The following is a 17,232-nucleotide window of genomic DNA, read 5'->3' on the forward strand; positions in this document are numbered from 1 at the left end:
AGCATCATCTGGGGACACAGATGCCCTACACGTCCATCTCACTGTTGCAACGGCTTTAGGAAGCTGCATTCTGTACCCGCCGGGTTCTGCACTTGGAAGGGATGTAGGCAGCCAGGCGGGAGCAAGCCGAGGGAGGTGCTGTGAGTCCATGCTGGTGGGAGTAAGCTGTGGTTAAATGCAAGCGGTTCCCCCTCCCACTGGGGAGCTTTTCAGGCAGCTCTTAAGCAAGAGGCTCTTCTCTTGGCAGACAGCCTTCCGGCTAACTCTAGCTGTTTCCTTTCTGTGTTTCTGAAGAGATCACCACCTCAAAGGGTCTCTGAACCCAGGGGTAAAAATGTGAAAGCCGGAAAGAGGGTTCCCAGCCATCTGCAGTCTCTGGGACCCGCCCGGAACAAGCTCTCAAATAGGAGGACCAGGGTTTCCCAGGTGGCTCAGTGGGTAAAGAATTAGCCTGCAATGCAGGAGACGGGTTTGATCCCTGGATTGGGAAGATCCCCTGGAGGAGGAAATGGCAACCCACTCCAGTGTTCTTGCCAGGGAAACTCCATGGACAGAGGAGCCTGGTGGGCTGCAGTCCGTGGGGTCGCAAAGAGTCGGACACGACTAAGGCACCAGCACACAGGCCACTCGCTCAGCTCCACGGGGCCATGAAATTATCCTGTGTCTGTGACAGCGCAGGGCCAGGGTTGGGGGGGCAGCCTGTGTCTCTGTACTTTTCTGGCTAGTAAACTGTAAGTTCAGCTAGAGAATCTATTTCTTTTTTTTTTTAATTCCTTACTCTTAAAAGTACATCAGTCTGTTCTGCTTGAAGATGGACTGAATTTCCCAGATGACAGAGCCCTTGGGTGTCGTTCTCAGGACGACCATCTTATTCCAGGCAGAGAGAAAACCTGTCTGGGATGACCTAGGGGAGGCAGATAACCCTCTGTTGGGAGGGGGGGAGATCAAGTATTTGCTGTTTCTGATGAGGTTCAGCTGTGTGGTTCGGTTGGAAGCAGCCAATGGTTCCCTAAGATCCAAAAAGGAAAGACAGGGGGCATTTGACCACAGTGAAGGGACAATGAGAATCTGGGGGACTGCCCAAGTGGTCATGCCAGGAGAGGGGGGTCAGCAAGGAAACTATGCGAATGGGTTTCACCCAGAACAGAACCAGCTGATGCCCTGCTATCCCAGCACGATGATTCAACTCACTGCCCTTCTCTCTCAAGTGTCCTGGTTTGATTGATAAATCATAGAGTCATACTCAACAGCAGGGAGTTTTGCAAATGGAATGTCTGAGTTGGAAGGCTCTCAAGTAAGAGTCTAGTTGCTTTGTTTGTACAAACAGAAGTTTAAGGTTTGGCAAACATGCTGGAGAAGGTCTGGCAGCAGCAGATGGCAGGAACAGTGAGCAGAAGGGAACCATGCCTGACCTTGGGCTTTGCTGGAGGGGAACTTGGGCTGGTTAGGACCGCCTGGGACCATCGGACTTCACTCACAGCCTCTAGCCCAAGAGGGGGCTTCCAAAGACAGCACTTCCATCCTCTGGTTGAAGTTTCAAGCCCAGAGTTAGAAGGCTAGTGAGGGGTAGGCTTAAGAAAAAAGGGTTTCACCAGATGGGCTGTGAGAAGAGCGAACATCCCCCACCCTCCATCATCAGCAGGGGCTGAGTACCACCATCCCATTCAGCACCACCTTGCATCACCGAGGGGACCCAGAACATTCTCCCGGTTTTCTTTCTTCCTGGTTGAGATCTTGTTTCTGTCAAAATGAACTATTTATCTGTGTTGCATGAAATGTCACAGATTGTGGGCAAAACCAGGACAAACCCAAACCTCAGAAATAAGAGCCCTCTGATGATACTCACATGCAACTCCCCGAATCTTTAGAGGCTGCGATGAGTTTTCTTTTCCCAGCACTGAACTTATTCTCTAGAAGTATTTAACCCAAGAGGCATCTGAGAGACAAGCCCCCAGTGGCCTGAGCATGCCAGATCAACTCATTCTCAAGCTGATTCACCAAGTGAAGCCGTGGACCCGAGTGACCCACCCACGGAGGGAGGGTGAAGACGTCAAAGGGAAGACGTGGCTGTAAGTTTCACCTGGAGGCCTCGCATGAAGTTTAATCAAGCCATAAAATACTCAAGATGTCCAGTGTGTAAGGACTATTTCACTTTTGTGTGTGAGACAGAACTAAAACTTCAAAGCTATTTGTCTTTTTATCTAAGATTAGTCATCATGCAAAACTTACTGGTCAAGCAGATAATAAAATACACAGATCCCATGGAAGGGTTTTTGTACATTTCAGTCCTTGCAGATAACAAAGCCATTATGCACCCTGCATGGTCCTGAGAGTGAGTTCCTTCGATTCTGAAAGCTGCCAGTCCTGCCAGCGCCTGAAGGGCTCATGTGTTGTAAATTCTCGAAGCTCTTTTAGCCGCAGTCTGGGCATCGGGTGACTCTTCGTCCTCTTCCTCCGTCCGCTTGTGTTTTAAGAACAAGTCAGACTTTAAGAAGCGGCTGTAACTGTCATACTTCATGAGGTTGAAGATCTAAGGGGAAAAGGAAAATTATAAATCATTTAATATTTATTAACTACCTATCATGTGCTGGGGCTTTCCAGGAGACACAGTGGCAAAGAGCCCTCCTGCCAACGCAGGAGACACGGGTTCGATCTCTGGGTCGGGAAGATCCCCTGAAGGAGGAAATGGCAACCCACTCCAGTATTCTTGCCTGGAAAATCCTACGGACAGCGGAGCCTGTAGGGGCTACAGTCCATGGGGTGACAAAGAGCTGGACACAAATGAGCGACTGAGCATGAGCACGATCGTGTGCCAAGGAATGTACATGCATGCCAAACACCCAAGGAAAGCTAAAGTAAGTCTTGTGGTAGACCAGGCAGGTTTCCTGGATATTTAGGGTCATTATGAAATTATCTCAATGGAATATAAGAGCTTAAAGAGTCACACGGGCAAATCTATATTTTTCATGGAAGTCCAGATTCACACAGCATTGATGCATACCCTTGGATCAAGAGGTACTTTAAGAATCACCCGTTTTTTAAAAAAAATAGAATCACCACTGTATCTGGGTTAGATATTACAGGGATGTGGGTATCCAGGAACTTGAGGTAGGAAGAGAGGCCATATCTGTAGAGACGATGAAATAAAGGCCACTATCATATCAGACGATGCTAATATTTAGATCCCCGCAAGTCTGGCAACCGAGGTCTTATACAAACCTATTATTACGCCAAGAAACAAAATGGGGCTTATTCAGCGCAGGGCAGAGAAGTGGAATGACAAGCTCAGGCAGGAGGGGCTTTGGGAACAGGCCCTAATTAAAGAAAATAGCAGTCAGCTGCAGGACGCAGACACCTGCTCGCTCACACAGGCCCAGGAGCGCCTCTCTGGGAAAGAAGTCATTCTAATGCACATTTGCCAGGTGCGAGGGGAGGACCCCTGACGGACTGCCACCTGCTGCACCCCAAGTTCACAAAGAGTTCCCCCTTCTCAGCCAGAGTCCCTGTTCCCAACACCCGCCTCCCCCAATGCCTCCCATGCTTTGCTGCAGTCCTCCCTTGCCCTGCCAAGGGGTGGGAACAGGGGGAAACAGAAGAGAAGCACTTTCTTTCTGGCTGTCAAGGGAGAAGTTTCTCTCCATTTCAGATCTTTCCACCAAACTCTCAGGTCTTTGTGCAGACTGAAAATTCACACCACGCAACCTGGCACCTTCACTGACTACACCGCCATGGGCTCGACAAACAGAAAGTTCCAGGGGCGTCTAGAAAAACACTCGCTGCCAGGCGGGGTCACCAAGTGGGTGGTAAAACATCTTTTAAATCCACCCTCTCGCCACAGGCACATGAACTACTTTGCAAATGAAACGCCTGATGGTGTCCGTGGACTCGGAACATCTGGCTGGGGGCTGGAAGAACTGGAACTAGGCCTTGACACCTTCGTTTTCCCAAGACGGCTCCAATCACGGGAGAACCACCTACATCGTTTTGCTCTCAGCTGAGTTTGGGCTTTGAGTTTTCCTAAAACTCTTGAACTGCTGTTTGCCCTTCTGTAAGTGCCCTTCCAGTCTAGTCAACCTGCTCAGACTGGTCAACCATCTTAGACTGCTTCGGTAAGGTTTGGAGAAAGTATTCATTAAAGTCCAAAACCTCACAGAAAATACAAAAATCATAGGTGGGGGTGAGGCAGGAGATGCAAAATGCCAGTATCATGTCGTGCAGGTGTGTTACCATCCCTCATCACCACCTGCATTATTCAGCCTTTCCAGGCACAAGAAGCCTCCGCAAGGGACTTTGAGATGCCCATCCAGTTCACCGTTTGAAATGATGCTCGAAGCGTGACTAACGAAACCAGGCTCGTGAGTGCCCCCGACCCGGGGAACCAAGTCCCCACCCACTCCTCCCAAACAGGCCCACAGCAGATGGGACCCAGCACCGCCAGCAGGATGCGGTTCGACCCAAGTGTCTCGTCTGAGTCTCTGCGTGTGGGAGTGGTGCATCCTGTTTGCCTGCTGCGGCTCTTCGAGAAAAGAAGAAGAAAGGCCAGGGCTGGAGGCGCCCGGCCCAAGGTGGTGGGGGAGGGGGGAGGGGAGGTGGCTCCAGCAGGGGGGCTCAACCTCCCGGAGATGCTTGGCTCTCCCTTCGGCACACCTGGAGCCAGCAAGCTCAGGGGGACGGGGCTATAATCTATTTAACAAAAGCGCAGGGATCACTCCCTGCCATGGGTGGGTGTGAGGTGTCCGTGGAGGCCCTCGAGCTGGGGTTTCCCTCTTCAGGAGCCCTCGCCTGCCTCCTGGTGAAACCGAGTCACCAGGTAGCAGCTGGAGGCATCAGACCGGGGCAGATCTGAAGAAGGAAAGGGATGTGGCTACCAAGAGCCTCATTTTCTGGGGCTAGGAGCTGCCTGGGATCTCTGACGGGGTCTTCACTGCCACCAGCAAAGGGTCTCCTGGGCACTGGCCTTGGAGTTCATGGCAATAGGCAGCTTCAACCTAGGGCCCCTCGTGGGTACTCAGCAATGATGACTTAGAGAATGTCCTAAAAATCTCTTTCAAGAAAGTGGCCAAAGACCAGTTACCCCGCTGCTGACCACAGCAGCCTTCATCACAGAGCAAATGGTCATGACAGAGGTTCACCCAGTGAATGAACGGGGCCCATCCACTGAACAATGACAGAAGGGCTGGTGAAACAATTCAAGGTATACCAATCCCAGTAAGAGTGCCTTCAAACCACATGCCAGGCAACGCATGGAGCATCCTCTCTAATCTTAACTGAACCCCTGAGGACTGCGAACACACACGGGAAAGAACTGGGCCAAGGAGGTTTGTTGCTTTGCCCCAGTGGCTGGTATATTGTCAGCTCAGCTGCTATGACAAGTACCAACAACTGGGTGACTTGAAAAGCAGAAACTTCCTTTCTCGGGGCTCTGAAGGCTGGAAGTCCAAGATCAAGGTGACTGCAGGGCTGGCTTCTCCCAAGGACTCTGTCCTTGGCTTGTAGGTGGCCGTCTTCCCAGGGTCTTCATCTGGTCTCTCCTCTGTGTGTGTCTGTGTCCTAATCTCCTCTCCTTATAAGGACACTGGTCACATTGAAAGAGGGCCCACCCCAAGGACCTCATTTAATCACCTCTTTGAAGACCCCCATCTCCAACTCGTCACACTCTGAGGTCCTGGAGCTTAGGAGTCTGACATCTGAATTTGAGGGGGGACACAATTCAGCCTGTGACAGTGAGCAAAAGAGGCTGGCAGGACGCAAACACTGGCTGTCCAGCTCTCAAGCCCACACGCCTACCTTCAGGCCATCCCCCCACTCGAATGGCAGAGTGAGAGGTAGTCGCTAAAAACGAAGATTGTGAAAAGAGTTTAACGTGGAAAAACGAACACGAGTGTCAAGTGACTGAACACCGAATGTTTCAAGTTCACTAAAACTGAAAACAATGACCCCAAATACACTCCCTAACATGTTAGCTTGTGTATTTAAGAAAAGGAGGTTGAACAATGTGTCCCCCAAATTGACATCCACCCGGAACCTCAGAATATGACTTTTTCTGGGAATAGGGTTAGCTGAGGGTCTCAGGATGACATCATCCTGGTTTAGGGTGGGCCCTAAATCCAAGGGGGCTTTCTCTGTGGCTCAGACAGTAAAGCATTTGCCTCCAGTACAAGAGACCCGGGTTCAATCCCTGGATCGGGAAGATCCCCTGGAGGAGGGCATGGCAACCCACTCCAGTATCCTTGCCTGGGGAATCCCATGGACAGAGGAGCCTGGCGGGCAACAGTCCATGAGGTGGTAAAGAGTCAGACACAGTTGAGCAACTTTTCACTTCACTAAGTCCAAGGAGTGATGTCCTTATAAGAAAAAAAGAGAGCACACAGAGAGACATCCAACCAGAAGAAGCCCATGTGAAGACAGAGGCTGGAGGGATGCAGCTATAAGCCAGGGACATCAAGGATTGCCAGGAGCCACCAGGAGCTGGAAGAGATAAGAATAGAATCTCCCCTCCAACTTTCAGAGGGAGCACAGCCCTGCCTGACACTCTGGTTTCAGACTTCTGGCCTCCTGAGCTGTGAGAGAAAGAAAAAAAAAAAAACACCTGTTTTCTTAAGTCACTTAGTTTGCAATCATCTGTTACGACAGCTCTTGGAAATGAACACAGGTAAATTATTGACTTCACCTCACTCCTGCTTGAGCGCAGAAAATGAGATGGCCCTTAGGGCTTCCAGAAAGCTCCACAAGACCAGGACTCTCTGATGGGAGAACTGGACTCACCAGGGCTGGACTGTAGCCATCAGCCCGACCACACACGTCAAGTTGTCTACAGGGAAGCGAAAGAAGAAGGTAGAAACCCAGGTGGGCTGGGACTGTGGGCAGTAGACCATAGACCAAGGGAGCAGAGCTCTAACTAATGCAGACAGCCCTTCGGGGAGACAGGCAGCCGACCAAGCAGAAAACCCAAGTTGGCAGCAAAGTTGCATTTGTACCTTTTTTTTTTTTTGCCAACACAGCTGTGTCCGCGCAGGTTTCAGATTTCAGCAGCCCCACATCTGGGAGCTACATGCCAGGACTGTAAATCACTTAGTGTCTTGGCCTTGGGATCCAACCCTTAGTCTGCCAGACGTGGGACTTGCAGTGAAAATCAAGAAGGGAGGCTTCCTGCCGTGAGGGCCCCCAACTCAAGGTTGATACACAGCAAGGTGTTCCACCCTCCCCAGACCCCAGACAGCACAACTAATTAGGATTTGCCTTTCCGTGACGGAAAATATCCATGAGGGGCTGTGATTTGAGACTGTTTTGTCTGCTGCTCTGGAAAGGATTCCCTCACGGACACAAACTCAGTCATGTAGAGAATGAGCCGCTTAACCAGCTTTGAGGGCCCCTCCGTGGAAGCTTCATCCCTGTCTCGATCAAGTACATTGCAAGACTAAAAAATCTTCTAACCCATCTTAGAAGATAAGACAGCAGTCCAGTGGTTTGGACTCTGCACTTCCACTGCGAGGGGCGTGACTTCCATCCCTGGTCTGGTGGGGAGCTGAGATCCCGCATGCCATGCGACATGGTCCCCCCAAAAACCAAAAACCACAAGGACATTAAAGACCTAAACACATACACTGCAAAGCCTTCCACCAATGTAATTTCAACTGGATACCAAGTGGAAAAAACATGAAACCTTTCCTGCAACAGAAAATTTTATTAATGGGATTTCATATTTGCTTCAAGCACTTGATTTAGTTTTGATGTGAAAATGACTGGAAAAGTGCACAAGTGTCCCCAAATTGCAGTTCTAGAATGTGATTTCACACTGAGACTACAGATAAACCTTCACATCACGCAGAGTCAGCCCTCATGCAAGGATCAGCTGGGTGCTGCAGAGGCTCCTGGGGCAGGGGCACAGTTGGGGACACCCCCACCCCTGGGTCAAAGACCACCTTCCCTCTGGTGAAGCGGGGATGGGAGAGAAGGCCCGAGGGCAGCTGGCGGAGAGCGGGAGGGAAGATAAAGCTCAGGCTGGCCCTGGTCCCAAAGCTCCAGGGAAGGCCACACAGAAGGTTCCGTCACCTGGATGTTGCTCCTGCTTCTGGAACGAGCCCCCTTAGAGGTAGACCACATGCCAGGGTGAGGTCAGAACTCGAGAGAGAGGCCGAACACAGATGGAGACAGCGGCCCCTGCCCCAGGTGGAATCCCATCGCAAACCCACAGGTCTAGTGCTATCACATTGTTGGGGGCTGGGAGACAGAGAAGGTGGCCATCCACTTGTTCCTGAAGTCCCTAATCCTCAAATCCAAAGCTGAAATGACACACCTTCTGCGTGGGGTGAAGGTGTTTTATCCTTGCCTTTTGCTATCATGGAGAGAGTTCAGAGCTATACTGGTACCCCTCCCCTCCCTGCTTCTTCCCTTAAACACTATTTTAAAGTTGTAAAAAAAAAAAAGGTATTTCAAACGCTGTCCTTTCTGCCCCACCTTCAGAAGCCAAAGGGCTGTGGCAACGCTCCTTGCATTTGAGTGGAAACCCACAAACTGCTCTTTCTGGCTGTGCCCGTTGGAACATGCCATTTTCTGGACTGGGCTTGATCTTTGGGAGCACAGGTCAGCTGGCACCAAGACTGAGGTGCCCAGGAACCCCTGCTCCAGCCACCATCGCAGACTTGTAGAAATGAGGGTCTGGGAGAGGGAGTGGACCCCAGTAGGCGCGGCAGCCCCTCCGCCTCCTCTGGGTCCTCACCAGCTGCTCCAGCCCTTCTTACTGAGGTCGACAAAGGAAGCGATTCTTACTTCTTGGGGTCTGGGGAAATTCAAAGAAATGACACTGCTTAAAAAAAAAGAAGAGGTCTGGTGCTTGGTTCCTTTCTCTGTCAAGGATGTGGCTGGGAGCGCTGACATCTCACTGAAGTCTTTCATTTTATTTAATTTTTTTAAACATCAGAGGTTGAGGACTTCCTTTTCAGTGGAAAAAAACCTGCCTCCACTCTGTCCTCCCCAGACCAGACTTAGCATGCATCAACCCTGAAGCCTGGATGAGGGCCTCCTGGAAAGCCTCAAAATCTGCACTAAGTGTAGGCATTGGGGTTCCTAAGATTTGTGGAAGGAGAAAGAGCACCCCTGCCCCCTCAAAACTGCAGCCTTCTCTTTCATGGTCCCATGAGCAAGGACATTTCCTCTTCTCCAGTCTCCTTGCTATTCCAGGGAACCCATCATTCTATGCTGTGGAATTCAACCCAGAAGCTTCAGAGCAAGACAGGCGTATAAACAAATGGGTGCCCAGAAACTTGTGGAGCAGAATTCTGTTCTAAATCTTTCATCTGCCACAACCTCAAGTCACTGAGCAGATTTCAAAGTGCTCCACTTTCAGACGTTCAGGGTCCGGAGGGATACACAACATGAGGTGGAAAGTGAGAGCCAAGAGGCAGGGACTGGGGGATTTTCGCCTTCCATGTCATCTTCTGGATGGTGTCATTTTCTCCTCTTAATCTTAACAACGCACATAGTAATTTTACAATTGTTGCTCAGTCGCTCAGTTGTGTCCAGCTCTTTGCGACCCTGTGGACTGCAGCATGCCAGGCTTCCCTGTCCTTTACTATCTCCCTGAGTTTTCTCAAACTCATGTCCATCAAGTCAATGATACAATTCAACCATCTCATCCTCTGTCACCCTCTTCTCCTCTTGCCTTCAATCTTTCCCAGCATCAGAGTCTTTTCCAATGAGTCAGCTCTTGCTTTTTTTGCAATTAAAAATAACTTTAAAAATTAACTTGTCCAGGTGACTTCCCTGGTGTTCCAGTGGTTAAGACTCCAACTTCCACTACAGGGGGCATGGGTTTGATCCCTGGTTGGGGAACTAGGATTCCACCTGCTGTGTGGGGCGCAGTCAAAAACAAAATTGACTTGTCCAGAATCCTGGGCGAGCCAGTAACAGGATGTGCTCGTGTCTAGTGGTGGCTTAGCAGGTTCCTCTGCTGGCCTTCCTCCCTGGAGCTCTGACCAAGTGGGTGAGCAGGATGCCTAGCTGTCAGGGCCAGCATAGACAGGCGCCGTCACTTCTCGTACAAAGAAAAGCACGTTAGGCTGCTGTGACCAGTTTGATCCCTTTAGGTTGCAGGTGATTCTCAGTGCCTCAGTGACTGCTGGGAATGCTCTAGAATTAGCTGGAACTGGAGGTACAGGAGAGGACGACTGAGCAAGGAAGGCCAAGGGGGAGAAAAGAGAAGAAGGGAAGCACGTTGGTTGGTCTTTGAATGCCAAAGACCATGCCACCGTACCAGCCCCCAGGAAGGGAAGAAGGCGGCAGAGACCAGAAAGAGAACAGTGAGACTCCACGGCTTCCCACAGAGCTCGGGCCTCACAGGGCAACCACGTGGCAGCAAGAGTCCATCTGAACCAGAGGCACTGGGTGCTTGCCTCTTGTCCCCCCAGCTCTGGGAGCTCGGGCTGGCCAGGTCACCTCCCCTTCTAGGGAACTTTCTCCCGTAAACTGAGGTGCTGGGTCCTGCCTTCCCCAAGACCACTTGAGAGTCAAATGAGATGCACACAGAGTGTGTAAACTGTGAAGAAGTGCAGCCTGAGTGTTTTCCCAGGACTCACTAAAGTGTAGAAAACTGCCATATACATTATCTGGTGCTTTTTTAAAAAAGGTGGGGCCCTGAGACTCAGTGAGGGTAAGCCACATGAATTCTGCTACATTTCTGAAAGCCACACTAAGCCAGGATTTCTGCTTCTCTGGTGGCTCAGGTGGTAAAGAATCTGCCTGCAATACAGGAGACGCAGATTCGATCCCTCGACTGGGAAGATCCTCTGGAGAAAGGAATGGCTACCCACTCCAGTATTCTCGTCTGGAGAATCCCATGGACAGAGGAGCGTGGCGGGCTACAGTCCATGGGGTCACACAGAGTCGGTCATGACTGAGCGACTAATACTTTCAATACTTTTCTCCACCTCAGCACCATTGATATTTTGAACCGAATACGTCTGCATCGGCGGTGGGGGGTGGTGGGTCTGCCCTGTGCACTGCAGGGTGTTTCACAGCATCCTGGCCTCTACCCGTTAGGTGCCAGGAGCACGCCCACTCCACTTGTGAAAACCAAAAATGTCTCCAGACACTGCTCATTCCCCAGAGGGGCAAAACCGCCCCAGGTAAGAACTGCTGCACGCAGGCAATTTAAAGGACACACGCACGGCTAACACTTATGGAATCAACGCTTACGGACTGCACGCCAACCTCTTCACTAGGTTAGCAGTTCACAGACACGAGTGCATTTCATCCTTCAGTTCAGTTCAGTCGCTCAGTCGTGTCCGACTCTCTGCGACCCCATGAATCACAGCACACCAGGCCTCCCTGTCCATCTCCAACTCCCAGAGTTCACTCAAACTCATGTCCATCGAGTCGGTGATGCCATCCAGCCATCTCATTCTCTGTCGGCCCCTTCTCCTCCAGCCCCCAACCTTTCCCAGCATCAGAGTCTTTTCCAGTGAGTCAGCTCCTCGCATGAGGTGGCCAAAGTACTGCAGTTTCAGCTTTAGCATCAGTCCTTCCAACCCGCATTTCATAAACGAGGAAACTGAAGCTCAGAGAAGGATGGCACCTTGCCCAAAGTTTCACAGCTGCTAAATGCTCACATCAAAGAAAAGAGAGACATGTTGGGTCTGAGGGCACAAGGTTGTGGCCATCAGGGAGTGACTTTTTAACACCGGGTCCTTGAAGGCTCGTGGACTGCCTTGCGGCGGAGCCTGGAGAGGCAGCCATGTTTGCTGAGAGCTCGGTGTCACCGATGAGGCCACAGAGGCCGCAGCAGGAAGCGGGATCCAGCTGGGGACGGGGGGATGGATGCTGTCCTGGATCATAAGCTCGCACTTCCCCTCCTGCCTACCCTAACATACAGTGATGATGACATGAGTGTGAGCTCGGTGTCCAGGAAGTGATGAGCAGGGAGTGGGGAGCGAGGGGGCAGGGAGTCAGGCCATTGGGTACAGAGATGAGCCATGGTCAGGAGACTGTGGGTGTGCAACTGACTTTCTAGTAGCAGAGATGGCTCTGCACTGAGTCATCTGCATTCCCTTGCCAGCCCTCCCCACCATGAAGGATGGAAGCAGCTGGCAAGGGAGGTCAGAGCCAAGGGGCTTGGCTTTCAAGAGGACCAAACCTTATGAGCCCAGCTGGCACATAAATAGTCACCATTGAAATTAAACTGGTTCTCTCAGGGCCTAACCCCAGCCAGCCCCTCCCAACTTAGCTTCTTCTATCTCCCTCTTCCCCCTCCAGCCACACTGACCTCTTCCAACACACCCAGTGGATTCCTGCCCCAGGGCCTTTGCATGTGCCACTGACTCTTGCTGGAAGGTCCTGCCGCTGTCTTCTCACCTGGCTCCCCCTTCTGCCACTCGGATCTTCAAGGAGTATTCCCTGATCACGAGAGCCCTCCCGGTCACTCTTAGCCCATTGCCTGTTGTATTTCCTGTCCTCATGGTTTCAGATGCCGATTTCCTCACTGCACTCACAGTTCCAAGTACAGTCCCTGGTACATAGGAGGCCCCCCACCAATATTAATAGCATAAAGGAATGAAAGAAAAAACAACTTCACACACCAGCAAACCAACTAGAACCGAAATAGACCTCCCAGGGGAAAGTTTGTTGTTTTTTTTTTTAACATGGACCATTTTTAGTCTTTATTGAATTTGTTACAATATTGCTTCTGGTTTGTTTTTTTTTTTAATATTTTGGTTTTTTGGTCCCTAGGCATGTGAGATCTTAGCTCCCTGACCAGAGGTCAAACCTGCACCCCTTGCTTTGGAAGGTGAAGTCTTAACCACTGCACCACCAGGGAAGTCCCCCAGGGGAATTTTGAAGATTAAAAAGTCGCTGCAGTGAATTGCGATTCGCTGAAGAAATCAACTTTTTGTAAGATCATCTCTTCCCCCTTCCAGCTTCCTGAAACTTAACTTTAGCCAACAACAGCCTTTGACTATAGGCTGAAGTTCCAAGGATGCTCCCAGTACTATCCTTGCCTCTCCTGGCCTTACCAACATGTGCTCGGCAGCACAACGGGGCCCCATCAGCAGAGCAAAATTAAATCAGAGAACAATCTCTCCAATGCCGAATTTCCTAGATAACAAAGCTTTAAGCCTCCAGACTTCTCTTCAGATATCATTTTAATAAGTACGCAATTCTTGTTAAAACATCTAACACACTCTACAGTGACGATGCTGACCGCAATGTAAAGTTTTGCTTGACATTTTAGGGTCATTAGGATCCCTAACTGCATCACCATCCTGCAGTACTGGGATGCCCCCAGTGTGGTATGTGGGACTGTGGTCCCCCACGCTTGGTGGTTCCCACTCACTGTGCTATGGTTTTGTGTTTTTAGTATCATTTTTCTGCCTCCTCCTTGGCTGTTAGGCATTGCTTCTTACAGCTCCTAACTCCACAGCCTCTGCCAGCACTTTAAATAGGCTGTGAACTGAAAAACCAAAATGTGCTAGAACTGTGTGTAAACCAAGAAGCAATAGGACCTGAGCAAAGACCCAAGAAGCTCTCCTTTATATGAGATTCATGGATGTCAGGTCATCTCACCTGATGCTCAGGGAAGATTTTCCCATCCTTCTTGGTTTCAGCTGTGCTCCAAAGTCCACACTGCCCTAATAGCAGCCTCCAGGTCTTGGAGCACTGTCCAGCATGGGGAGGGGTTAAGGCTCCCTAAAGCTTTCCTGGTGAGCTGGTGCTGAAAGCAGCCTGCTCAGACAGCTCAGCCATAAAGCCAAGTGGTGCTGAATGAAGTCAGGGCCTCCCTAGTAGCTCAGTTGGTAAGGAATCTGCCTGTGATGCAGGAGACCTGGGTTCGATCCCTGGGTCAGGAAGATGACCTGGAGAAGGCAATGGCAACCCACTCCAGTACTCTCTCGCCAGGAGAATTTCAGAGCCGCTGAGGAGGGTTTTTAAGTTATCTGAAGTCTTGTGGTTCCAAACATGCTCTCCTCTGCTTCACTCTCCTTAGGAAAACAGGATTCTCATGGGGGCCTTTGGGGAGCAAAGAACCACAAACCGTGCTGAGCATGCATTTTGATGGTTACCACCAAGGCCCCTGAGAGACAGTTTTTTGAAGTGAAACAGAACCCAGAGGCCTTCACAGGGACTCACTATGGAATCAACTCAGATTCCAAGTACCCTGTGCTGTGCTTGGTTGCTCAGTCATGTCCCACTCTTTGTGACCCTTTGGGCTGTGTAGCCCACCAAGCTCCTATGTCCATGGGATTTCCCAGGCAACAATACTGGAGTGGGTTGCCATTTTCTACTCCAGGGGATCTTCCCAACCCAGGGATTGAACCCGCATCTCCTGCAGTTCTGGATTCCTTACCGTTGAGCCACTGGGGAAGCTCCTCCAAGTACCTTGCTTCCATCCAGTTATGCCCAAGGAAGACAGTTAGCAACTCTCTCTCCCCCTCAAGTAAATGACTTTCAACAACAGGATATAAAAGTACTTTCTTTACAGGAAGTAGTTTGAACTGCATTGTGCCACATTTGTTAGATGTGTGTACACATGCATATTTATAGAAAAAAAAATGATGGAAAGTCTAGACATCAGATGTTACTTAGTGATTTGCTCCAAGTATAAAATTACGAATTTTCTCATTTTTATCTTTTGGTTTCCCAAGTTTCTTTGTTGAGTACACATAATTTTTCTAGTTAGTCAGATGAAAGTTTTTTTTTTTAGCAAAAATTATTTTTTAAATGTTTTTGGGACTTGTCTGGTGGTCCAGGGGCTAAGACTCCAGGCTTCCACTGGAGGTGGGCAGGGGTTCAATCCCTAGGCAGGGAACTAAGATCCCACATGCTGCATGGTGAGGCCAAAAAACAAAATTAAATTAAAATATTTTTGTCACTTAAACATCATCCTCGGTCTTGTATGTCCTCCTTTCTGTACCGGCTAAAACTCCCAAGGTCTGAATCCAATGGGGGTGCCCTGGTCGCAGCAGTCCAGCTCCTTTTTGAGATGTGTCGCAGGCCTAACTCTCTCAGGAGAGCAGGGTCTTTGAGAGACCGAGGTGATAACAGCCTACCTCATTCCTGGCTGCTGCCTTGGCTTCTGCAGGCCCAGAAAAGGGCTGTATTCACATGGTAATCCCTCTGCTCCAGCTCCTGGGGCTTTGAGGAGCTGTGAGGGGCTGTGTGAGTCCAGAGCACAGTCTTATTTTTTTCCCTTTGGCCACACCTCATGCCATGTGGAACTTTCCCGACCAGGGATGGAACCTGAGCCCTATGCAGTGCAAGCAGAGTCTTAACCACTGCACTGCCAGGGAAGCCCCCAGAGTACAGTCTTTGAAGGCAGGTGCACCGGCCTCCAGCATGTCCTAAACCTGTGGGACTCTGTGCTAACAAACCACGTAGTCCCCCTGAACCTTGCTTTTCTCATCATCAAAATGGGAGAACAACTGCTCACTGGAGATTAAATGAGATGATACATGCCAAGGGCACACAGAAGGGCACCCCTGAAGCATGGACATTGTTTTTATGGAAAGCACCTAGAACACAGGGCTGTCAGTGCAGGGTCTCACCCTGGCTTCCCTTCACAGTACCCTAGGAAGCTTGTAAATGACTCTGAGGTCTGGGTGAAGTGGAGACCTCCGTGTGGCCACAAGCACTGCCTTCAACTCTGCCTTCCTTTCCCTCCACAAGCCCACGTCCATGGCATCCCTCCCACTCGCTCAACATCACCACCTCCAGGAGGCCCTCAACAAGTCTCTCATGCTAACTTTGGTGTCCCTTCGACACCCAAATTTGAGGTCAAATTCGTGTGGAATTTGCATTTGCCACTGTATCAACTGGAAAACATTCTCAAGTTAATTCTCATGTTTGTAATTTCTACCTGTCTATTTGTTTTCTATCTGATGTTGAGCAGATGAAGCCTTCTGGATGCTGGGACATGCTCTGGGCTCTGTGCACACTCCAGCTGATCAAAAAAAAAAAAAGGGGAACTGATGCTGTGGACCAGTGGTTTCCAAAATGTAGTCTCAGAACCTGCAGCATCGACATCACCTGGGGGCTTGCTAGGAGAGCAAGGTCTCAACCCACCTGGAAACCATCAAGTCTGCTAGTTACCTCTGGGGGTGTAGCCCAGTTTCTCTTTTAACGAGCCCTCCAGGTGGCTCTGGGCTTGCTCATGTTGGAGGATTGCTAAATTAAGCCAAGAGCTCGTCTCCACCTATGTGCCAAAGAAGGCCTTTGCTTTCCCAATAAGAACAGGGCCAGCAGAAGTTAGCAATCTGTCAGTGTTCCACGGTCCACGGGTGTGTATATAACGTTTCACAAGAACAGAACCTGCTATGAATAGTCACATCTGCAAACACATATGTGAAAAAAAAAACCTCTGCAGTACAGTTTCAGCCTGTTGCCTATTTTATTGCTGGCATTCCTCATATGACAATTTGCCAGAAAACTAAAGTTTATCCCTTAGAGGTCCATTTTTTAAACCTAACTTTTCCTGCATTAAGTGGACTACGCTGGCAAAGTGGACCACAGGCCACCTGAAGTTAGGCGGTGAAATTCGGATATTTTTTACAAAAGCCTCAGGTTCCCTGCCACTTCAGGTCTTGCGCTTGCTTTTTTAGACTTATCTGGCTGCTTCCACCTTTAGCAGTTATCAGTTGCTTCCTCAGTGGTGGGTGCCTCAAACAGCTCCAGCCTCCCTTCTAATCTGGTTGAGAACACTGATAACCCTTCTCAGTCAAACTGTGAGTAGACCCAGAGTAAAGAGGCCTGAGGGCGGATCCAATGGGTCAAATCCTGGGCCTGGCAGGCCAGCCTGTCTCTTTCACCAACCATGCCCCCTCCACGTGCCTCAGGCCACCCAGATGGATGGGACTGCTTCTAAGGTGTTCAGTATTTAGTTTTAACCGAATTCTTCCAAACCAAGGTGGGGCAGAAATGTCAATTTTGCCATCAAGGTGCAGCTGGGGAAGTCACGTTACCTGGTCCTGAAGTTTCTGGAACATCAGTGGATGCGGTTCCTCTAGGATCTTCTCATTGAGGCGGGACTGGCCCTCGACGTTGACTTGGGATGAGGCCTTGCTGGACAGAAAGGTCATGTAGATCTCCTTTGCCTTTTCCTGCATCTGCGGGGAGACACGGAGAGCCTGTCTGTCATCTGTAAGCACAGCCCTTGCAGCCGGAGCCCAGAAGGAACCACTGCCGGAAGAGCCCTGGGGGATCTGGCTGTGGCTCAGAGCTAAGCTGAATGGGGGTGTCAGGGGG

The 17,232-nt window shown here is 50.2% G+C and overlaps 1 protein-coding gene across 1 annotated transcript in view; it reads right to left on the reverse strand.

Moving 5' to 3' along the window:
• Nucleotides 1-2,178: 2,178 nt before the first annotated feature.
• The window catches only part of RGS10 (regulator of G protein signaling 10), a 40,134-nt gene continuing 25,080 nt past the window's right edge, over nt 2,179-17,232 (reverse strand). Inside the window, exons 5-6 of the mRNA XM_055424542.2 lie at nt 16,950-17,093; nt 2,179-2,530 (exon numbers count right to left, since the gene is read on the reverse strand). Of these exons, the coding sequence (XP_055280517.1) occupies nt 2,384-2,530; nt 16,950-17,093 (291 nt within the window). The 3' untranslated portion in view covers nt 2,179-2,383. The remainder of the gene's footprint in view (nt 2,531-16,949; nt 17,094-17,232) is intronic.

The sequence above is a fragment of the Moschus berezovskii genome, chromosome 12 (genome assembly GCF_049115385.1).
Source record: "Moschus berezovskii isolate FMDL1 chromosome 12, NW_MosBer_1.0, whole genome shotgun sequence".
Taxonomy (NCBI): Eukaryota; Metazoa; Chordata; class Mammalia; order Artiodactyla; family Moschidae; genus Moschus; species Moschus berezovskii.